Source organism: Rhinolophus sinicus, linkage group LG14 (assembly GCF_036562045.2).
Source record: "Rhinolophus sinicus isolate RSC01 linkage group LG14, ASM3656204v1, whole genome shotgun sequence".
NCBI lineage: Eukaryota > Metazoa > Chordata > Mammalia > Chiroptera > Rhinolophidae > Rhinolophus > Rhinolophus sinicus.
The window spans coordinates 54,904,211-54,928,323 of record NC_133763.1 but is presented as its reverse complement, the minus strand read 5'-3'; the positions used below and the strand labels follow the sequence as shown (position 1 = coordinate 54,928,323).

Here is a 24,113-nt window from a genome sequence, read left to right as displayed (position 1 = left end):
TTGATTTTTTTTCTTTACCTTTCAAATAATAGACTAAATTCTCTAGCTCCATTTAACTCATGCTATCGTAAAAATTCATCAGAACCCACCCTTAAAGGCTACTGTGACTGGCAGTGTGTCAGGCTGAAGAGTGACAGAAACATACCACAAATTAGTGGGGTGTGCAAGGGGCTGCTGGGACAAATCTTGAGTAAAGAGTTTGAGTCAGCACTCCCTTACTTGGAGGTTATGGCAAGTGGATCACCAAGAATGGCTCCACTTTTCTCCCCTTAGATCCAGGCCCGTGCCATTGTTGTCTCTGAGAAGGAACACACCTACCAAGAAGGAGTCCTTCTTGGAGCCCAAATTTATAATCAGAGATTAGCAGCCATGGTGTAACCAATGGGCTGAGGTTAGCAACCAATGGGCTGAGACTTGCCCCATCCAATTAGACCTGCACAGCTATATATCCTCATTTGCATGTATACTGAGCAATCAAAGTGGCTCCATAATGACTAATCCGGAAAGTGTTATGTGGACCAATCAGATTTTTCGTTTTTGAATTCCTCATTTGCATAACAATGGGCCAATCAGGGACTGGGGCGGGCACTTTTTCTGTATGAGTGGAGTGACCCTGTGTCTTGGTGAAGGGCACTTTTTGTTTCCACCAGGGAGGATGTGTCTTGTTTGGAAACAAGTTGACCTGAATAAAGTTTCTCCTTTTACTGCATCCCAGACTGGGGACTCCCATTCGCATTGTTTTGGTAGCAGTGACCTTTTGTTGACAGAACTGACAGGGCATCTCAGAACCCGGAAGGCTTGGCGTGCGGATTCCATTAGGAACTTGCCCTTCTCTCCTTCTTCTCCCCACCCTGAGTTAGAGAAGTAGATGTCTGTCAAACCATTAGGTAGCACATTTCAAAGGTCACAACACATAAACAATTACCAGTGCATCTTTGTTTGTTCCCAGCTGCAGGTTTATTTTCACGTCAAAATCTATTTGCAGAATTGCATTTAAAAAGGTGGAGGTGTACAGAAAGTAAGATATTATTGCCCACAGCTTAACACTCGTCTCCCCTCCCCCAAACAAACATCCAAAGGACTCAGTAGGTAGATAATGTCTGATTTCTGGGCTGCTTTTTCCTCACGATCCTTTTCTCCTTACTTAGGCCTTTACCTCAGCATTTCTTTGTTAGGATTATCCAACAAACTTCTGAGGGGAAGATGACTTAGACCTTGAGAACCCACGAGGAATGGTGCCCAATTCACTTTGGATTTATAAAGAGGCTCCTGAGTGTCCTCATCGCATGATTTGCTCCTAATCTAGGACCCCGTACCCAGCATGCTCCTCAGAGGTCTGCCTAGTGGGCCAAATCCAGGTGTTCTCTACAGAGTGTGGCAGTGAAACTGCTTCTTGCTGAAAGTTGTGGTCTAGGGCCACCCTATCTGATACACACATAATGTAAGCCACATATTTGGTTTGAAATTTTCTAGTACCCACATTGGGGAAAAAAGTAAAAAAAAAAAAAGAAAGAAAGAAACAGGTGGTATTAATTTTACCAATATATTTCATTTAACTCAATATAGCCAAAGTATTATCACGTAGCATGCAATCATTATAAAAATATTATTGAGGTACTTTACATTCCCTTTTTTCTTATTAAGTTTTCAAAATCCAGTGGGCGATTTGTATTGACAGTGCATGTTAGTTTGGACTAACTACATGTCAAGTGCTCCCCAGCCACACGCGGCTGTCAGGGTGGGCAGCACACGTCCAGGGGTAAGATGAAACCACTGGGGCCATATCAACCCTGGTTCTAATCACGGGTAAAGCTTTGGAAATTACCTACCATCTTTCAGTTGCAGATTCCTCATCTGTAAAATGAGTAAATTTTTTACCTCAAAATGTTCAAACTCCACATATCTAAAACTCAGAATGTCTTTTCTATATTTCCTGAACTTTCTCTTCCTTCTTTATTACTATCCTAATTGGTGGCTTTATCATCCCATCTTAAGCCAAAAGAAAAACAAAAGCCTCTCCTGCATAAGCAGCAGCAGCATGTCCTCTGAGACCCTCCCCCACAGTGAGTCTCCCCCACCTCCGTTCCCATCCCCCACTGATTCACCTTCTCTATGTTTAGCTGTGTCTTCCCCCGATGATCACCTACAGCAGAGGCCACAAAACCGAGGTGCTCTACAGATATGCTTTGTTTTTAAACATTTTTTAAAAATTGGTTTCAAAGAGTTAGTAGATTTTGCAGAAAATTCCAAAATTCTAGTCTCCTTGAATAATCAGATGATCCAGCGCATGTGTCCTTTGACTGCCTGGCAATGACCAACGGAGACAGACTAGCCACTGCTCCCTTCAATGGGGAAGGCTTTTCCCAGCCCATCCCAGGCCCCCAGCCCGACTCACCCTGCTGAGAACACCCCAAGTTCTTAGTACAGTGTACAAAGCCTTTCGCAGTTTTTCCGTTATCAGCATCTCAGCCTCATTCCATGTCAGGAGTTCCTCACGTTTTGTTCCAACAAAATCAAGCTACAAATGCGTCAGTAAACACCCCACTGTTTCATGACATCTTGTTCTTGCACGCTCTCTTTGTTCAGTTTAGAGGGTTCTCCCCACGGAGACAGCCAGCTGAACCCTAGTCCTTCTTAGAAACTCAGCTCAGACATCACATCCTCCGCAAAGCCTTGCTTCTTCCCTGTACCCCTCCCCTTTCCTGATACAAGTTCAACTGGATTCTTCTCTGTTACCTGTAGACCTGTGACTCTTGGGCACCAGGACTGTCACACTTCCCTGCATTTTGTTTGCCTGTGTATGTGTCTTCCCCACCTTTCGGTGACTTCTAGGATTTGGGGGAACATGCGTGTTTCATGTCTGTGTCCTCAGCATGTGGAGTATGATACATACTGCCATTCTCAGAGACCGCAAGCACCCCTTTCTTCCTCGCCCAGGTCTGAAACAAATCGAGAGTCACAAGAGTCACGTAGAGGGGACCCAACTGTAGCTTTCTCACCAATAAAAATTACTGCGGAGGGAGTGACTTAGCTGAGTGACCCCAGTGGGTTCTCATAAGTCACGGCTCTAGGAGGCGGACTTACCATCCTGGCCACAGGTGGTCTGGACAACCATGTGTGTCTGCAGCAGAGACAGCCCCCTTTTGTGTGGACGATAGCAGGTTAGAGCACGCTGAGGCCTGGCAGCTCCCAGGGGCACCAAGCCAAGCGAGCTCAGGGGCTTCTCCTAAATTTATCAACCAAGTAAGTCACATGTCCTTGGCCGTTTCCTTCCTGGGCGCGGGCGCGGGGAGACACTCTCTCTGCCACAGCAACACGAGAAGTAGAGGAAGTAACAGCCCATGGCAGGGATCCTATGAATTAATGAGATTAACTTGAGGGTGCCATCAAAGTGACAGGGCGTGTTGGCAGTCAGTCACACGTGTGTGGTGACGGCGCTGGCCTCTGCTATGGAACACAGAGCATGGAGGTCACGTGGCTTCCCATGGGAACACTTATTTCTCGCCCAGGCTCACCCAGGCCTGCAGCTCAGCGGCAGTTTTGCCGGGTGAGGCGGGGCCGGGCCCAGACTCTGGGCTGGGTTGACGGGTCTTCTTTCTTCCCATTCTGGGAAGTGGGTGAAGCGGCATCCAAGTCAGACCAGGCAGCTCCTGCTCAGTGTCTGCTTGGAGGCAGCAAACGCCTTTTACACTTCCATGCCATTGGCCAAAGCATGTCACATCAAAGTCCAGCGAGTCAGGGACCTCTCTCCTCCCAGAGGGTGCCTGAGCGAGTGGCCTGACCGTGAGAAAGGGGCCGAGAGTGGGGAGCAGTGATGCCAGCTGTTATAGTGATTCGACTCAAGCTTTTACTCCTCTGTGCACCACATTTTCTTCCGCCATAAATATGGGAACAAAGATCCCTTCTTGGGACCAGACAAGGTGAGACATAAAACGGGTCATCACAGCTTCCCCCACAGAAGGCAAGGCCCAGATCACTAGGTGGGGCTAGCGGGTGTCCTAGACCTGTGGCTGCCTGACGTGGTGGTACTTTACACCCCAAACTCTGGTACCTGAGCCTGGCCTCGTCCCCGCTCCATGGAGCAGAAGGTTCTGGTGTTCCAATGCAATGTCCAGCTCCATCCTCTGGTGGAAACTCTTATCCTGATTTGGAGCCCTGCTTATAAAATTATCCCACGGTGCTCTCCTCCCCAGGGGTGCAGCCTTGCACTCACTGCCTCCTGAGGGACAGCCTCTGCGCATTCAGCCCAGGAGAAACTCAGTGGGAGAGTTCATAGTCCTTCACTGAACCAGTGTGTTTAATCATTTATATACATTTCTTAGTTTGTATCAATTATTATGTTATGAAAATAAAAGGGTGAGAGCTTCACAAATAATGCACAGCCTTCAAACCCACAGAGAAGGAGGGGGAGATATTTAATCTCAAGAAATTGCACAGAGAGGTGTGAAACAGGGCACATGTACAAAAGCACAGTTGGCTACACCTCCCAAGTACAGAGCTATACGTCTCAGTGCTTTGTCTGCCTTGGTTCTGAAACTTGACACTGGGCAGACTTGCCCACACACAGCCTTCCCCAGTCCAAAGATGGCTAGGGCACACCTGTCTTGCTTTCGAGTTTCCTGGGGACCTTTAGTACGGCCCCCGACACTGCTCCCTGCTCCCTGCAGTTTTGTGCATCTCTGGCCACTGGCTTCTTTCCTGTCTTACTCTTTGGACTTGTTACCTTGACTTGGATGGCGTGACTAAAGAGCATCTCAATAGCACGATCGCCCCTAATACCGTAGCTTCTACACACTGTCTGCTGCTTCTTAATCTTAGACACTCGCAGATTCAAACATGTTGAAGATTAAGACGGCTTTGTCTCCTCTCATCCGTCGTCTGCATCACATACAGGCTGCAAGTGCCCCAGTCTGCTAAGGAGAGCAATGGGGGGATTGTGGGCATCCAATTTAGGGGGAGGGGAGCAATGTCACAGGTGCTAGGGGCGGTGATAAGGGTGAACTGTCCCCAAATGCCCGGAGGCTAATTTGCATGTACCTAGTTCCTATATTTCATTTTTAAAAGTGCCCCAGATTTGATTTCCTGTGATTTTGATTTTCAGGGGTTTCATGCCCATTTATTGGCACACTGGAAGTTTGTACATGAAAGCTTGTATTTTAGGGAATAGCTTGACCCTGCGCAAATATCATTCACAGCAGCTGTCAGGCACGGCACGTGCCCTGGGTGACAGCCCAGCAGCCGCTGGCTTAAGGACGGGTGTGCGTCAGGTGCCTCATGGAAGTTGCTGGAAAATGAAAGGCTGTGCTGTCAGATGTGCTCAGGAGACACGGCTGCCGGAATCGAAAACCCTGCTGCAATTCAGTGGGACTGTGGCCCAGACACACTCGCCCATCAAAGTCAGAAGCTGCCCTTGGGGACTTCCTTTCAGATCCCCGAGCTCCTGAAGAAGGACCTGGTGTGCACACGTGCTTGTCTTCAAGTTGTGGAAATTGAAATAAGCAATAGAAAGACGTCTTCACTGTCCTCGGCCTGCACAGGAGAGAAAGGAGACCGGCTGTCGGAGGCTCTCATTCCCTCTGCTTCTGTCTCACGTGTGCCTCAGGCTGACATCTGAGCTGGACTTCCTCAAACTCCTGACACGCGCCCACCCGCCGGCCTCTCCACTGAGCTGGATTCTTGTTTGGGTGAGAGAACATTCCAGCCACAGCTGCCGGGTCCTCATGCTGCCGACACTCTTGCTGTTGATCTGCGGTGAGTAGGCCGACCAGAAGAGGGTGTGTGGTCTCCTGCGTGGGCAGGGCCTCCTGCTGGACGCTGGTGGGACTTCTCAGATTCATGTGGCTGCTGGCCCCGGCTCAGGGACGCTCAGCTCTCCTTCCAGCCCAGGGCTCAGAGCCAGGCAGAAAGTGGAAGATACTGGAAAGCCAGACTTTTTTCTAAAGAAAATGTTCGTTTTAGTCTTTAACTCATAGGAAGGGTTCACCATCTGTCTTTCTTTCTCCTTTTCATTGTTGACAGTGTTGTGGGTGTGTTCAGCAGCCTCCAAGATAATTCATACAACAAATTGTCCTGTCACGATTCCTTGTTCCTATGAACATTATTTTCCTGTATCTTTCATGACCCCCCCCTTCCTACCGTCTAACCCTAGAACTCATTACCAGCAACTGCCCCACGTCCAAAATCTGTTTGCAGCACTGTCTCCCAGCTCATTCTCTAAGTGTCTTCAATTCCCCAGGATTACTTTTCTGTTGTAAATCACCAATTTTTCTGTTGTAAATTCCTTTGAAGCAAAGACTGTCATTCGTGTTTCCTCCTGTAACCCAAGTGCCATGTACAATGCCTAGCATATAGTGAGCATTCAAAATTATTGGTTGAATGGATGAATAAAGAAAACGTGATTTTTATGCTAGCCTGCATTGATTCCTTCCTCCCACCCGAGGAGGTAATTATTCAACTATTATAAACATTTAACCCCTCAAAGAAGGCATCGCAGACTAAATAAACATGGGCTGAAGAGAGCATACTAATGAGGTGATATTCTTGAGCGTTAAATAAATCCTAGACACAATTCTAAGCATTTTATGGTTATCAATTTATTTAATCGTCACAAAAGCTCTGTGTGGTAGGTCTGTTATTGTCTCCACTTTACAGAAAGGAAACTAAAGCACAGGGGAGGAGGCACTTCCCAGGTGACATGGCTTTTAAGAGGAAGAGCCAGGATCCAGATTTGTGCCAACTGGACAAGAGCCCGCATTTCCCCAGAATGTTCCGTTCTTGGTCACTATACCTTAAAATTATGGTCAAATCCTTGTGGTAGAAGAGAATCTCTGGAGCAATCTGGATTCTCTCTGGGGACTAAGCCTCCTCTGATCTGAGCTGGCAAATGACAGGAGCAGGACGCTGCGATTACCCTCCTGATTGTTGCTACACTGTGTCAGTGGTTCTCAGCTGCACCACAGACTTCTGAGAGGAGGGATGAACGTGAGGGGCTGGAAGGAGGGGCTGCAAGGGGTTCTAGAACAAGGGTGTCGCCTGGCACTCCCAGATAAAGACGTTACCGGAAAGCACATCATAAGCATGAAATGAACTGTGTTGTGTTGTGCAGAGGTAGTTTGAGGGTGACGTGGAATGTGAGAAAACGAACAGAAGGAAAGGACGGAAGGAAGGAAGGAAGGAAGGAAGGAAGGAAGGAAGGAAGGAAGGAAGGAGGGAGGGAAGGAGGAAGGAGGAGAATTAGAGAGGGAAGGAGAGAGGAAGGGAAAGGTGGGAGGGCAGGGGGATGTGCTGCTGGGAAAGATCTTGGGAAAGTTAGACTTTGTGTCTGTCTGTCCATCTGGGACTTGCTACTCTGTACTGACCTCCCCGAATTCTCTCACAGCTCCACTCTGTGAACCAACAGGTGAGTTGCACTTCCCTCTCTTCTTCATGGTCCATGAGTCTGTTGACACTCGGCCCCCACGGAGACCTGAGGTTGGCTGTGTGGCATCCGGTGATAGCTGCGGCAGTGTGCAAACAACAGTGGCTCCCTCAGGCCAGCCTGCTTGTGTGCCCGCCCCTTTCTGTACCCGACACTCATGCACTCAGTGGGGCAGCAGGTAGGTCTGAGCTTGTCAAAAGCACAGCCTTTTTCTCTGGGGCATCCCAGCCTAGGGAGGAAGGTGCTGTTTGTACAAGGAAGTCTGGTCCCACAGATGGATGTGAGGTAGTGGTGCCCTCCCAGCCTCGGGGGCTCCAAGGCCCCTGTGTGTCCCCGGCTGGAGTGATGGAAGAAATGCTAAAATCACACGTCCGCAGTGAACAATTATGGCCAATCCTTGGGCCACATGCAGAAGAAATGGTGCTGCTCCCTCCTTCCTACTTTCAGCCATCTCTGCAGGGACAGCCCATGCCCAGTGGGACTTCTCCCTCGGACGCTGCTGATGCAACGTGACTTCCTGGTCCTCACTGGGGGTCTCACCTACGCCAGAGGAGGGAGGACAGTCCCCCAAAAGGAGGGTTCACTAACGTCTGTTTGGCCCCAATGCATGTCCGAATGCTCTTGGTACATAGAACACTAGCCACAGGGTTACGAGAGGCAATCGCATCCCACCAGGAGCACAGGCTGTGTGGAGCCAGGGGACGAGGCACAGGAGTCCCCGTGGCCAGAGAGACCCTGGACCAGCCCAGCCTCCTGGCTGCATGTCTGCCTCACGCCTGCGCCCGTGGTAATGCCAGGGCACCTGTGCCTGGCCCGGCTTTTTCTCCATGAATGCAGCTTTGGCTCAATCTCAGCCTAAGCAGAAATCCAAAGCCATATCCAGGACGACAAAAGAAAGCTTCTGCCACCAGGATTTGCCAGGGGGGGTCTCTGTGCTTGAGAATTATTGAAACAAGCCCTGGGCTGCAGCCTCTGTGAGCTGCCCTGTGTGAGGTCCCACTGCATCCCACCCAGGCCCCATCAGAAAAGTGGGGTACAGCTGCTGGGATGCCCTTTCCTTCCTTTTTCTCCTTGGGCCCTGAGGCTGTACTGTCAGTCTTCTGGGGATGACAGTTTTCCAAGAAGAGAAGTGACTAATGTACAGAACGTTCGTTGCACAGCCCAGCACAGAGCAAACATTCTGGTGACGTCCTGGGACGGGTTTGTGACAGTTGCAGGGCCATGCGTCCCAGTAGGAGGGTGACAGGTGTTAGACCAAGACTCGAATAACCTGTCAGTGATCTAGGACACGTGGGAGTTCCTACGCTGCGGAGAGAAACGGGCGTTTCTGAGGAAAGGTCTGAGAATTTCCTACAGAGCAGAGGCTGTGCAGGTTGGATACACAAGTGCCTGAGAGGCTGGAGCTAGCGGGGAGTCATGGGCTGCAGCGACTGGGGGAGATTAGGAGACGAGCTGAAAGCTCAGTCCAACTTTAACCACCTTAACTTCACCCGGGAAAAAGCCCCAAGACCCCAATGGGACACATCCTGAGGCCACGTACGAATCAGAGGTTTGTAAAGAAGGTTTGCGTAGACGCGTGGATCCAGGGCGTGTCCAGGCGAGAGCACACCTGCCCCTCCACTGGCAATCACAGGGCAGGAGGGCACCAGGAAAGAAGGACGTGAGTTTCTCCAAGTCTTTCCCAGACTGACTGGTCCTGTGGGTCTCACACTCTGTCTGTGAAGGAGACAGTGTGGGTCTGAGATGTCAGGGACACGGAAGAAAAGAAAATGCCTTCCGACAAGGATGAGTGACATACACTCACTTTCCTGAAACACCACCGGTCGCCGGTACCCTGCACTTAGTTCACGGGCAGAAACTCCAAAGAGTAAGAACCAAGTTCAAGGCCTTGAGGCAGGAGGTGACACTGCCCAGGGCAGCATGTGTGAGGGTGAGCGGTGGGCAAAGGGATGGCCCTGGGCCACTTGTGGGGTGACTGGGGGGTGGTCTGTGTCCAGCTGGCTGTTTCTGTCTTGTTCCTAATGCTGAGGACACAAAGTGCCTCTTACCAGGACCCCTGAGGCCCATCCTCGAACCTGTGTTTGTTCTTCTCTCTAGGGCTGCTTTTGACAGTCAGCCCCTCTTGGCTGGTGGACGGGAGCCCCATGACCCTGACCTGTGTGAACCAGCTCCAGCAGAGGCTACCTGCCCAGACCCAGTTCCTCTTCCTCAAAGAGGGTAAACCCCTGGGCCGGGACTGGACTCACTCCTCGCAGTACCAGGTGGCCGCCGTGTGGAGCGAGGACTCGGGGTCCTACTGGTGTGAAGCGCGGACAGCAGCACGCAGAACGATAAAGAGCAAAGTCATGCGGATAGACATACAGAGTGAGCGCCCCACTGGTGGGGTGGTGGCGGGGGAGGGGGCTCCTGCCTGCAGGAGGATGGCTGTTTGAGGGATGTCCCCAGCTTCCCTATGGCCGCGCCCTTCAGCTCTCATCCGTGCTCTTCCCACTCAAGCACACAGGAGGGTATTCAGACAAGCCCTACTGCGTGTTTCACTGGGCTGGAGAGAGTGGGGGAGAAACCTGCATCGTCCGCGGTCTGATTACGAGAGCTGAGCTCAGTCGGCGCTCCAGTGTGCGCTGCTCTTGTAGCGGGTGGACTGTTAGCAGAAACGACAGGGCTGGGGAGCTAGACTGAGGTGCTGAAAGAAGGCTCAGAGACGCCACGGGGAGGGCCACGGGGAGGGCCCGCGGGAGAGAAGTCGGGGCCTGAGTTGGAAGCTAAGAAGACAGGGAGGGGTGTTTTATGATTCTAAACCATATGATTCCAAGTCAGGATTGAGGCTTCTGACGTCCTTTCCCATCCTCAGACAAAGTGTTTTCATTGCGCCATAAGGAAACGTCTCACACCTGCCCAAGACCCAACCTTGTGACAGGGCCACAAAACCAGACACTAAACATGACCCCAGAACACCCCCAGGCAGCAGGCCCGGTCTGGCAGAGCTGAGACCAGCACTCCAGCCCCAGGCAGCTTCATTTGCAACCTGGACTTGTAACCACTTGTGCTTTGAAAATGGAGTCTGCGATGGCAGGATTCAGGGAGAGCCGCTGTCTTGGGAGGAAGCAGATGCCACACCGTCCATGCTAGTGTGGCAGCCTTTCTTACCCCACCACCATCAACCCAACAATGCCGAGTCCAGACAGCAGAACCCCACACAGCACCACTGAGTTACTTAAATTACTGACTTTGTCCAAGGCCTTTCCTTCAGGACTGCGTCACCTGCTCTCTGTCCCTGAAGCCCTCCCCCCTCAGGGCGGTCCTGTGTCGTCTCGTTTGTGTAGGAGTGCCTGTCCGTAACGTGAGCTTGGAGACACAGCCTGCAGGGGGACACGTGGCGGTGGGACAGACGCTGGTGCTCACCTGCTTGGTCGGTGGGGGCTCCGGAGACATCCGCTTCCTCTGGTACCGAGGGGCCCTGGGTCTGAACCTGGAGACCAAGACCCAGCGTTCCCTGTCGGCGAAGTTCGAGATCCCCTCAGTGAGGGAGAGCGACTCTGACCAGTACTACTGTGCAGCTAACAACGGCTATGGCCCCCGGCTCAGCGGGCTGGTGAGCGTCACCGTCACAGGTGAGTGCCGCCACCCTCCGCCCAGCCAGCAGGTCCCCCGTCAGCCTCCATGTTCCCCGGCGGCATCTTGAAGGAGTTCGATGGGGCTGAGCCTCTGTGGGCAGAGGACGGGGCTGTCACATTACCAGGGACCCTCTCTGACATTCCACTGTCTCCTTCAGTTCCAGCGTCTCGTCCTGTCCTCACCCTCAGGGCGCCCGCGGCCCAGGCCCTGGTGGGGGACACAGTGGAGCTGCACTGTGAGGCCCAGACAGGCTCTCCCCCCATCCTGTACCGCTTTTATCACGATGATATCACCCTGGGGAACAGCTCGGCCCCCTCTGGAGGAGGAGTGTCCTTCAACCTGTCTCTGACTGCAGAACATTCTGGAAACTACTCCTGTGAGGCTGATAATGGCGTGGGGGCCCAGCGCAGTGAGGTGGTGCCACTCAGTGTCACAGGTACAGCTCAGGCCACAGAACTGACTGGTCAGTGTCTCTGTCCCAGCGTCCTGGGAGACGTCTGCTGCCCTTGCACTGTGTCTGGTACTGGGTTAGCAAAGGGGGGGTTCCTGGGGAGTGTTGTCCTGGGGTGTAGCTCAGGGGCGTGGAGGATACAAAGACTGGGTGCCTGTCTTCTCCTGTCATCAGCATGAACAGCTGCAAGTCCCTAGATAAGTAAGTCCCACGGCACCCTTCCCCTACCCCCACCCCCACCCCCACCAAGAGCCACCTCGGCCTCACCGCACGTTCACGATGTCCGCTATCCATTCCAAGCCTTTTTGGCTGCTCACGCGTGGCCTTCTCCCCTCAGCGCCAAAAGAGGACAGAACACAGCTCACGACAGTGGTCATCGTTGAGGGGCTGTTTGGCATCCTTGGTCTTCTCACTGCGGTCCTGCTAATTTGCTGTTGGTGCAAGAGAAAAACAGGTTAGTAATTACAAACATTGGCATTTTGTGATGTGACCTTCGTTTTCACTGAAATAGGCTAGGGTTATGACGCGTGTCCTATAAAGAGCGAATATGTCCTGTGAGTCACGCTGCTCACACCCCCAGCCAGGAATGGAACCTATTAAAGTGGACAGAGCTATTAGCAGTTCTCTGTCCCCTATGTGTTCTCAGCTGCTATCGTGTGCTTCTGTGATTTACCTGTCATTCAAAAACATGACCATTTAAGTAACTAATCAGCTACTGGAAGAAACAGTCCAGCTATGCTGACCATCTCCCAATTAAAGTCTGTGCATCAACCCCATTATTCTTCATCAGAGCACCGAGTTAGGGAGTTTCGCACTTTATCACCACAGGTAACTCAATATTCACTTGTATGTTTAGTCTTGGTCTCCTACTGTTCATCGATCAAGTTGGAGACGGGCCAAGAGGAGACCATGTGAAATTCTCATTTGACTTCCAAGGTTCTCGGCATCTGCGGGCACCTGGCCCCAGCTCTGGCGTGGGTGTGGCAGTGCGGGCTCCTGAGGCGCTTGTCGTGATGAGATTAGATGGTGTGGTTGTAAAGCCAGAAGCAAAAAGGCAACCAGTGTGAGGGTTCAAAGACTCGAGCGCCAGGCCTCACTCTGGATTTACTGTCAGAAGGAAGCTGCTTAACTGCTCTAGACCTCAGTGTGTCCAGCTGACAATGAAGGGTCTGCCTAAAGGAACTTCAGGGCGGTGTCTGGGCACACAGTAGCCTCGATCCCCACACCAGGGCTACGGGAAAACACTGGGAAGGAGGGCCCTGCACTGACGGGTGTGTCGTTTGATTTGCAGGACAGCCTTCAGCCAGGGACTCGGTCAGGTGAGGCATCTGCTACGTCTGTGGGAGCTGACCGTGTGGGAATGTATTCAAAACAGCTGAACTCTCTCGGGAGGTTTCTTCATATCTTTGTGTACCCAAAACGGCCACTCAGAGTCACCCACTGGGAACCCTGAATACTCACTTGCGACTCCCCTTCTTTTACACGTTAACTAATTAAGTCCTTTCCTCATGCTTCCTAATTTATCTCCTTCACTAAATCTGTAGAATAAGCAAGTTACATCACTTTGATCCATTTCTTTCATTCATTCAATCAATTAACCAATATCTGGGAATCTGTAAGTCATTCTGTTGGGTGCTGAAAGGCATGGAAATATGGGGAAATCTTGAAAGTCGGAAAGAAGCTCAGAATAGTTGCGCTATGTACACATTTCTGAAACACCAGCCAGAGGGTAAAAAAGATACTGAAAAACTTGGTGACAAAGTAATGTGGAAGTTTAGAAGAGGAAACATTTGTGAACATACTTCCATCTGGGGACACTGACGTTTGGCTGACACATTTCGTAGTGTGCTACTGTCCACGCCAACAAAAGCCAGGCTTTTTTCCAGATCAGTGTGGCGCTCCTCCAGTGGCACGTGGACACACAAGGCCATTTTCTTCTTTCCCGTTGTCAAGGTGCTTGTTCTCCTCGCCAGCCTGTGTTCCATCAGGGCTGGACCAGTCTCTCTTCATCCAGTGTCTCTGGAGCCCCCCTCCTCCACCCCCTGGATGCAAAGGGCACTTCCGGGTGTGGGCAGCACCGTGAGCCTATCAGAGGAGGGCCTAGTGCCGTGGGTGTGACAGTGCCGAGTGAGCCAGGCACAGACGGGGCTCCTGCCACGCAGCCGGCTGGTCCCCAGGAGTGAGTGCTGCACTCGGGACCCTTAGCAGGTGGCGTCTCTCCTTGGGCGTCTTTCCCGTGATCCCAGATGGTGAGGCCTGCGACATGTGAAATGCCATCCCAGATGGAAAGCGTGTGTTTCTGTGTTTGCAGGAGCCCTCCCCGCCCTCCACCCCGGGAATCCACATACCTCAACACGACCATCCCAGAGCAGCGACAGCCCATATATGAGAATGGTGAGGCCCCCCCATAGTGCCCCGGCCCACGGCAGTGGAGCGAGCTGGGGAGGAGGCCAGGGGCTAACGCAGGCTGGTCAAAGCGGACCCTGCAGAGCTCCAGCCACCTGTGTGGACAGACGGCTCATCTGTGTGCATGTGACAGGTAGCAGGAAGGCGCGGTTGTGTCCTGACCCCTGCTTTCTCTTCCAGTGAATGTCGGACGTGGAGATGAGGTTTATTCTCTGGCGTACTGCATGCAACAGGAATGGCAGCCAGCTGCAGGTGAGGCACGAGAAAGTGACTCTGTCCCCGACTTTTGCCCTCCCGGGAACCAAGGAGTCCCTGGGTGGCAGCCGTGGCAGGGTCTGCGGTGCTGCCGGCTCTGCCTGGAGCCGACGTGAGCACTGAGCTGACCTGAGACGGACTTGGGCCTGGGACCTGCTGACGGGTCCTGGCCGTGGAGTGGCTGTCACTCCACAGCCCAGTCAGGCAGCAGCATGGGGGGGGTGGCCTCTGCCTGTCCCCTCTGGGTGGCCCTGTGCACCCCCTCAGCACCCAGCACAGCTGCCTACGAGCTGCTGCTGTCTATCCCCTGCCAGGGGTGCCCAGAAACGCTGAGAGGCACAAACGCCAGGAGGGACCCACTTCCCTCCCACCCCAGGCTGCTGATTTTCCTTTGCAGAGTAAGGGAGTCGTGTTTATGACAGACAGAAAAGTGAGACAGAAAATACCCATGGAAATAACTCCACGGCAAATAGACAGGAGCGGAAGAAGCCTTGGTTAGCACTTAGGGGACAGCTGTGAATCTGAGCAGAGTCTCACGCTCGGTCTTTCTCTCCACAGCAGAGCGCCTGAGGACGCCTGCTGACGGCCAGGTAGGTGGCGTCCCTCGCGCTCTTTCCTCCTCCGTACTCTTTCTCTCTGTTGTCTGGGCTCCAGTTCTCCAGCTTCTTCAATTACGGCCCCTGAGGGAAAACAAAAGATCCCCTGGCCGATCTCCTCCCGTATCTTCCCACACAGCAGGGATACAAACTAATGTGTCACCGCCCGGGGTGCTTACCTGTCCGTTAGCAACAGACACAGGGATGATTTGTGAGGGAACGGCAGGGTGTGCGTAGGCTGAAAACGCTGCTTGAACATCTTTACACTGAAATGCTGCTGCGCCTTACACACGCAACTCTGTGCTGTCAGGTTAAGCAAACAACATCTAGAAATCTAAATTAATGTTGAATGAGGCTAAACTAATAGTGGTTTTGGTCATTGCAAATCAGTCATTCTAAACTTTGAACAATTCAAGGCATCACTGACGACACAAAAAGGCTTTCAGAAACGTGCAGGAAGTCCAGCTCCGCGTGTATATAAGGACAGTCGGGGGCTGGTAATTTCGTCACGTGTGGGGTGACAGTCACAGGTCTCAGGACAGAATTGGCATCTTTGGGAAACTCTGGCGACATGCTACATTTAGTTTATGGTTACGAAATTCCGACATCTTTAGAAAAATGACAGCTACAGGACGGCCTGACAATGAGTCACAAGAGTGAGAGAAGGCCTCGTCTGCCTGGGTCAGTTTGCAGCTCGTGGGGGGCCCTCTGCGGCCCACCAGTGGGGGGCAGGCCCTCGGCAGAAGCTGACGTGGGCCACAGCCCCCCAGGGGGCTTCATTCATGTACGTGGCATCCCAAGAAAGGTAGGGTGCATCCAAGCGGCCTGGGATGAGGAGAGCTGGGGCGTCCCTGCCTGTGCCCTGCTCTGGCCCTAGCCCTGTCCCTCCTCACAGGACCCCTCAGTCATCTACTCGGGGGTGATGAAGGTGGACATTGCGGACGAGGACGACGACTATGAAGACGCAATGTAGGGTCACGGAAGATTCTGCCTGAAAACCACCCGTGAACCGTGTCTCAGCACCAGTGTGTTCTCCTGCGGTCCCAGGAACCAGCTGCTTTCCTCACAGGACGATGCCTGCCTCTACTGTGACGTGACGTTGGCTCAGACCCTGAAGGGACCACCCAGGAGAACCAACAGGAATGCCCCAGTGGCAAGGGCTTTGTTACCAAAAACGATTCCTACCGGCTCTTTTAGGCACAGGTCACATTGTGCTCGAACTCCTTTTTACAAGAAACAGGATGAGATAAAAGAAGAGCAATGGTAACGCTTCCAGGGCATGGACCCAGGGCTAGTGGTCCTGTGGGACTCTCCACAGAGAGCTGTGCGTCTCGTTCTGCCCAGGCGCTTTCTCTGCTCAGACGATCCCGAGCTCCAGCCCTGCCCCTGACATCCATCGTCTTGTTTTGCCATAAAATATGTGACTCGGTAGCTTGGGGTCACAGTTACCAAATTAGAATTAAAACAAAGTTCCATTAAAAGTTATTGTCGTTATACTCAATGTCAGCGACATATTTTGGATGCACAGGTCACTCTAGATGCCGCCCACATAACGCGATGTAATCTTTGTAAGTTTTCACCGCATCCGAAGTTCTGTATTTGTTGCAGCCTCAAGAAGATTTATGAACATAATTTCTCTGCTTTTATTCACAAGCGTTTTGAAAACATGTGATAATATGGTTTGGAGTTTGTATTTTAATTTTAAGTCAAGCATAAGCTAACTCTTATAAATTAAAACAATTGGAAGCATATGCAATGTAAAAAGTCAAAAACAAAATCTTCTCTATAATCTAACAGAAGTGCGACCTATTGTTAAAAACTAAGCATGTTTAAAATCTTAGCTCTACAGGTATTTTTCTATTTTTGTACAAACATTTTTATGTACATGTAAATATACAAATATTTAGAAATACACCTATTTAACAAAATATCATGAAATATTTTCAAGTCTGTGTATAGATTTATTGTACTATTTTAAACGACTGTACTATTCTGTTATATAGATAAATCATAATTCATATTTTCTTTTGGTAAAATATACATAACATAAAATTTATAATTTTAACCATTTTTAAATGTACATTTCAGGGCCATTAAATACTATCATGATGTATTTTAATCCTTTCAACCACTGATGGATTTTAAGGTGGTTTCCAAAATTTTTATATGATAAAACCAATGCTAAAATAAATGTCCTTGTACAAACATATATGATTCCTGTTCATTCATCTGAAGCAAACATTTGTAAATTGAGGATTACTACATTTTAAGTTATTCACAGTAAATGTTTTCGTTAAATACTTGTAGATTGCTCTCCAGTAAGGATGTATCAATTCTTGCATCTACCAGGATTGTAGAGAGTATCAGTCTGTGGGAGAAAGTATTGCTATTTCATTCAAATTTGTAAAATTACTCATTATTATGCTGTCTCATCATTGCTTTAATTCTCTCCTTCCGAAATTTAGAAGTATACTGAACCTTCTCATTCTATTCTCATAACTCTCAATTAGTCTTTCCAATTTTTTATTTCTTTATCATCACTGTTACATTCTGAGTATTTCTTAATCTCTGTGGTCCAGTTTACTAATTCTCTCTTCAGCTGTGTCCACTTTATTGTTTAACCTATTTATTTCTTATTTCAGTGACTACATTTTTTTTTCTTTTGTGAGGTATCAGTAGCAAAATGTTTAAAAACACGGTTTCTGAAAGAATTGTCTGGATTTACATTTTGCTCCACCATTTACTAGCCCTGCAGTTTGGGTCAAACTAATTAACCTATGTGTGTTTTTTCATGCTTAAAATTGAGATAGCAATTGTATCACAAATACAATGTTGTTTTGCTAATGATGTAAACCCATGTGCTTAAAATGCTGAAAAGTGTACCTATCAAGTACGCAAACAATAAATTAGTATTATTCTCCTTTTGCAAGTCTGCCTTTTTGTTGTTTATAGTGTTTTACTGTTATGGGCTTACTATTTCATTTTATTATTTTAGCTTAAATAGTGTAAATACATTAAATGCATTATAACTCCTAGACAGTTCTTTTACCCGAAGTTTTAGGTATTTAGCCTGCATTTATCACCTATTTTGATTCTTGTTCATCATAATTCGGTGCCATTTGTGACGTTAGATGAATAGATGCTTCTGGGGCACTGTAGGAACCCCACGTGACCTGCACTTCTGATGGTCCCTCAGAGGTCATTTTGTATTTGCTTCTTCTAAGCTTTGGGAGGTCGCAGGCCCAGGACCACTTTTTATGATAATTCCTTATTTGGGGTTTCCCAGAGCACACTCATGAGCGTGGCACAGTCCTGGGGTTTGTGATTTCAGGGGAAAACGTTCTCATTGCCCCTCAGAGCTCATACAAACACAAGCTTTCTTGTCATCTCTCTGTGCTGGTGGGTGAATTTTTCTCCACCAAACCACTCGTTTATTAAAAGGAAAGTCCTCTGGTGGTCCAGATTTTAGGCAGGTGTTTTAGTTTCAAGTTTATGTCTTTTGCGGGCCTGATGTTCTGTCTCCTAATTCCACATGGATTTTAAATGCTAAGCACATACAAATGACTTAGTGTAATATTTTCTCCTATGCCCCTCCCCCAGGGGGGCAGTAATGTCAATTTTTTTTATGTTTAACACTCTATTTTCACTTCCTCTTTTTTTTCTTTGTCTGCAGTGGGGAAATTTCCCTTCTTTGTTACCTATTTGGTTATGCATTTTAATAATTATGTAACACTTACCCAATCTCTGAGGGAATGAATAAATGCTTCCTCTTACTGGGGACCAGAACTTTGTGAACTGGAAAGGAGTTTGTGGTAGACGATGTTGCAAAGTGAGTGAAAACCCTTGCAGGGAGCTCAAGACTGGAAGCCAGAAGTATAATTTGGATCTGGGTTCTTGGTTTTTCTTCTGCCGCCAACAACTAGTGTTCACCAGCCAGGAAGATCCCCCAGAAACTACTCTGAGCGACTGTTACAGGTTGGTGTGGTCGATGACCCGTGGTCTACTGCTCCCCTGGGTCACGGGACTTCCTGCCTGGAAAGTCATAACCCATCCACCTTCTGGAAAACCCACACACGTACAATTAAAACAGAAAGTGGAAAGCTTCGGATCGAATTGTCTTTGATTCCTGGGGCCCCTCCACACCTACTGTCCCCAAGGAGCCCAGGCCCTTTACCAAGAGGTATTTTGACATGGGGGGGTAGGGGACTGCTCCCTGTTGCAGATGCTGCTTGCATATCTGTGGGTTTGAGTTCCACCCCCAGAGACTTGGGTTAGAGTCCCACAGTCCTGCTGGGGCCACAGGGACAGCCCTGTACCCCTCCTCGACAGACAGAGAGGAACAGTCTCTACTCCCCATACTCACCAGAGTACTCAATCCGGCCCAGGGTGACTCTGCCTCAGGCAAGCCAGTATCTGTTGAGACAAGTCACTGCAGGTCTGGACGACCACGGCCAACCCGGGAGAGGTGTATGTGTACGTGGGCACACTCCTTTTCTACCTCTGATCTGTATAATTGGACGAATAGTGTGCCATCCTACCGCATGCTAGAGGACCCTAGAAAGATGAATGCCCCCCACACTCTGCGGTACGTAGGATGGTATTAGAGAAGGCAAACCAAGAAGCCAAAAGGCTCCAAACAATCCAATCTCAGCCCCGGTGGTTCAGGCCGTCCCTGGAACAGACCCAGGATGGGACACCAGTGACCCAGGAGACCAGGCAAAGTTAGACCAGTATAAGGATGTGTGATAACGGACTTCACGAAGGGGTCCCAAAACTAAAGACTTTGAGTAAGATCCAGGAAGCACAGCGAGGGCCCAAGGAGAACCCACCCGCCTGCCCTGAATAGGGCTTTTGGGGCTTACCGACATCACACTGGTAATGATTCAAAACCCCACATTACACAAGACTGGTCAATATGATCATTGCAGTCAAGTGCCCCACATATAAGAAAAAAGCCACACAAACTGGAAGGGGGTTGGGGGCGCCGATGTCTCCATTGGTTGAGATTGCTGTTAAGGTGTTGGGCAGCTGAGATCAATTTCAGGAAAGGCAGACGCTAAGCGACGCACGACCACCAGCTGCTCTGCTCGCTGCAGCCTCGGCCGGGACCAGCCAGAACCCAACGAGGTGCGTGCAGGAGAGAACAAACGGCCGGGGGTGAGACCCCCAGGACCCCCACAACCCGGCTGAAAAGGCCGTCTATCTGTTAGACCCCAGCAACGTGCTTTTGTGCCCAGGAAGGACAGGGAACAGAGTGCCCCACCTTCTTTGGCAAGAAGGAGAAGGAACTTGCCACTAAATATCCTGCCAGATTCCCCAACGGGCTGACAATGACTCAGAATGACGAGGCCCAGGGACTCCTTTGGCCTCACTGTCCCACAAGGAAACCTGGGGATCGACAGCAGTGGGAAAGACACCTGTAGCCTTCCTCACACCGGAACTGGTTACTTGTCACTGAGCACCAGACAGAGCCCCTCTCCCCTAAGACCACGTCCCTCGCTGGTGTATCTGGCCACTCGTGTGTACGAAAGGTAAGCGTGGGTGTTTGGGCAGACAGGCGGCCAGGGAGAGCCAAGGTGGCTGCCGTGAGCGCGTACGACTGTCCAGGCACGAAGGCTTGGAATTGAAAGCCATTCTCTTTAAAGAGGCATGAGGAGGAAGGCAGAAAGCCTCTGAGAACCACATTTCCTTTTCATGAGCACATTAACATGCCAATGAGGTAAATCCTACTTCTTTCAAAGGAGACCAGGCCTCAGGTGGGTGGGAGTCACAACAGTAACGTGATCCTTGAGGCTGAAGGAGAAGGTGGTGTCTGTGGGGTTGATGAGAGGGGTTGAAGGGAGGGAAAGGACCGTGGTGCCTCCTTTCTGTCCACAACTTCTGCACACAAACAGGTGACTTTCTATTCCTCTGTTTAAAATTTCAGGAGGCACCATGTGGAAATTTCTGAGCCTGTTTTTTAAGACAAAATGAAAGTGTGGCAGGGAAGGAGAAGGTGCCGGAACCAGGGCCCACGGGGGTTGGGGGTCCTGGTGTGGGAAATGCCGTCACCAGTACAAAGGCGCACATGAGGCTCTGGGTGTGCGTCGTGTAAAGGAAGCGAGATGCTACCTGTTGGGGTGGAAGGGGAATGGCTTTCAGTGCCACAGACCTGGGTTTGAATTCCTGCTGCTGGAACACACACCTGGGGCCGGAGGTGCTTGTTTGGTATGGGATTCGAAAGCCATCACAAACCGTAGAAGACACAGGTCAGGTGGTGCCAAACCCTACAGGCTGCTTACAACTCTTTCAAGGGACTTCTGCCAGTGTACAGTTCTGGACTGAAAAGATGCCTTTTAGGGCACACCCCTATGTTCTGAGTCCCAGGAGCCATTTGCCTTTGAATGGGACCATCCAGAGACTAAAAGGAAACAGCAGTATTGCTGGATGGGGTTTCCACAGGAATGAAAACTGCCCCTACCACATTTGAGGCAATCAGGGCCAAGGTGACACAGGACGTGTCCGGGCCGTCAGAATACAGTGGAAATTACAGACTTCATGGAGGCCTGAGCCTACGGGAAGGACAGGCTGAAAGGACGATCACGCCACGAAGCCCACTGAACCTGGCTGAGGTCCGACCAGCTGCCCTGCTCCCATCACAGCAGCCCCTCGAAGCTGCAGTTGAGCCTCTGGGAAATGTTATGTGGGAGACCCTACCTTAAGGCTGAGAATTACTGTAACCTTGAAAGTGATCCCACTGTAAGGGAATTAGATACTGTAAAATGTGTACCATCTCCAGCTGCTGCTTCACCTGCTGGACAGAAATATACACAGAGCCGCTGGGGGTTTTTGCCACAGATGCTCCCCTCTGACCCGCAAGGTTTCTGTTGAGAAATCAGCTGACTGTCTTGTGGGAGCTGCCCTGTAGGGGACTAACTGCTTTTCTCTGGCTGCTTTAAGATTCTCTGTCTTTAACTTTTGTTTTCAAGGCCAGCAGAATATTGCCACGTGCTAATTGATCCGTAAGTACTTGGTGAATGAGGGAGTGAGCAATGAACAGTAAAGAGAAGGATGACCACAGAAGAGCAGATATGTTTAAGCTGTTTCCGTAGTCACTTGTGGTTAAAGGTTTCTGCAACATTCTGGACACAAGATATTGCTTATAGCTATGTATGTACATGAAGTGAAGCTGTTGATGACATTTGACTTGGTTCAGTGTTTAGTGTGGGCTACCGTAACCTAGTGATTGTGGAGTGTGGGTGCCACTTCCTCTGAGAGGTCTTCTCTGGTTTTCTGATGCTGGGCTAGTGTTCCTCTCATGCCCTTCAGGAAAACTGCATTTCTAGCTGCACCGTTTATCCCACCACAGTGCAGTTTCCCATTCACTCAACAGTATTTCTCAGTAGTGTGAGTTTTCTTAGGGACGGAAGTGGTTCTGGCTCGGTGTCCAGCACAGCTGTCAACTAAAGAAGAATCAGTCGAGTCTGGATGGCTTTGAGCTCCAGTGTGTCAAAGTCGGATGCGTTTGTACACAAGCAGATACAATGTGTTTCACAAAGGTGAGAAGCTGATGATTTCCGCTAGCAATTGTTTCCTGAGCTTGAGAAGAGAGGCTCAGCCGGCTCTGTAGCGTTAGCGTGGGACTGGCACCCAAAACATTGGATTGTCTTCTGTCTTCCCCTCTAGAAGTCGAGGACTATGTCATCTTTACCTCATGGCCCCAGCACCCAGCACAATGCGTGACACCCCATGCAGTGTTTCCCGTTCAATTTGAATTTCAGATTAAGAAAAACCGATGTTTCTATCACTACGTCCCACACAATATTTGAGATATATTTACACTAAAGAAGTACTCATTGTTTATCTGAAATTCAGATGTAAGCAGAAGTCTGTCTTTTCATTTACTAAATCTGGCAAACCTAACCGAAAAGAATTGCTTTTAATTTACAAGCATAAATTAATGCGTGCTCATGTGGAGGGGGGGGCTCTTTTTCCTTATATGTACATGCCGTTCCAACTCTGCTCCTTACCTCACCGCCCTCCTGGGGAAGTGAAGTGACTTATCCAATCAGTTGTTGGGGGAACCGCCAATGAGTGATGCTTATCTCAGCTCCATGCGTTTCAGCTCAGATGCACATTTGCTGGCAGAGAGAGAGGTCTGCAAATAGGAATGGACACTCCCCTGCACAGGGGAAAGTCTAAAATTTTGAGAGCAAATAATCAGAGACACAGACAAGCCCCAGTTGTCTGTGTCTCTGATTATTTGGAGGACAGGAATCAAAGCAAAGAAACAAACATGGGCCCCACGTGTTCACAAGATGAGACTTTCGGGGCGACCAGGCCTCTCGCTCTGGGCTTTGATAAGAGAGCAGGGTATTTTGTGATTGAAGGAGTGCGTGCCAGACTCTTCTAAAACCCAACTGCGCTTCTGCAGAAGGCTTGCTGCTGTGGGGCCATGGTCACGACCCGGAGAGGTAGCATCTGGTGTGGTGGTTTTGGTTATAGGCCAGTGGCTGCTTCCACAGAGGTGGGACTGCACCCAGGGAAGCCAACAAGAAAAGGCACAAGAAGCCCCTCGGGGGGCTCAAGGGAGCTGTGAAGGCCTGTCACTCTCAGCAGGAACAAATGAGGTGAGGGCCCCATGGGGCAGTGGCAAACAGATGACCACCAGACCAGGGGCAACGCGGTGGCTCCACGAAGGCCCAGGACAGCCTGAGTGTCATTTTAGGCGTTTTAGGCAATCACCACTGAAGCTGAGAGCTGTAATCTCTATAATTTTTTTAGGCACTTGTGGCTAGAATAACATCTTTTCGATGTAAGTTTCCTGTGTGCTACAAACACTGTAAAGGATATAGTTGCAAACTGCTAGTGTCAGGCCTAGATGGGCCCTTATATCAGTCACCCCAAATTCTAGCCTGCAGCCAGGCTCCAGGAACACACTGGAGGACTCCCTCTTGGGTTCACATGGTGTCCCCGAGGACTGAGAATCACTGGGTCATGTTCAAGTTCAGAGAACTGTCGCAAATGGATGTGCAGGTGTCACTTTTGTCCTACGGAAATGTGATGGATACATTTACGGAATTCAAAGGGCAGGAAGCTTAGGTTCTTGGGGTGCACATTGGGGAAGGATTGGTTCTCCCTGGACATTTGGGGCCCAGGCCTCAGAAACACAGCTGGCTGTTCCATTTCCATGATCTGCTGAGCTGGATTTCCCAGCTGAAATAGGTGTCGGGATAAGGTGAATGTCTGCCAGGCCGCAAGCCTCTGAGGCCAATGGAATGACACTCAAGCAGCAGCCAATCCACTTGGGCGAAAAGTGCAGATGTGATGCTACAAGAAATCCCCCACTCAACTCAGGACCAAGGTGTCAGATAACCACACTCAAAGGGAAGTG

The 24,113-nt window shown here is 50.1% G+C and overlaps 1 protein-coding gene and 1 long non-coding RNA gene across 3 annotated transcripts; one reads left to right on the top strand and one right to left on the bottom strand.

Moving 5' to 3' along the window:
- Nucleotides 1–934: 934 nt before the first annotated feature.
- LOC141568577 (uncharacterized) lies at nucleotides 935–3,395 on the bottom strand. Its single transcript, XR_012491737.1, has 2 exons — nucleotides 3,085–3,395; nucleotides 935–2,939 (listed from the first exon to the last, which is right to left on the bottom strand). It is a non-coding gene; the product is annotated as an uncharacterized LOC141568577 (long non-coding RNA).
- Nucleotides 3,396–5,051: 1,656 nt separating this feature from the next.
- LOC109438734 (Fc receptor-like protein 1) lies at nucleotides 5,052–17,664 on the top strand. 2 transcript variants are annotated; one of them, XM_019718760.2, is made up of 11 exons: nucleotides 5,052–5,751; nucleotides 7,379–7,595; nucleotides 9,515–9,781; nucleotides 10,741–11,028; nucleotides 11,190–11,468; nucleotides 11,821–11,937; nucleotides 12,775–12,802; nucleotides 13,795–13,877; nucleotides 14,070–14,141; nucleotides 14,706–14,734; nucleotides 15,636–17,664. In XM_019718760.2, exons 2-11 carry the CDS (start codon nucleotides 7,433–7,435, stop codon nucleotides 15,711–15,713), a joined length of 1,404 nt encoding a protein of 467 aa, XP_019574319.2. In that variant the 5' UTR covers nucleotides 5,052–5,751; nucleotides 7,379–7,432; the 3' UTR covers nucleotides 15,714–17,664. The 2 variants fall into 2 exon arrangements, with proteins under 2 accessions (XP_019574319.2, XP_019574318.2); XM_019718759.2 differs by having other exon boundaries at nucleotides 5,053–5,751; nucleotides 14,703–14,734.
- The last annotated feature ends 6,449 nt before the right edge of the window (nucleotides 17,665–24,113 follow it).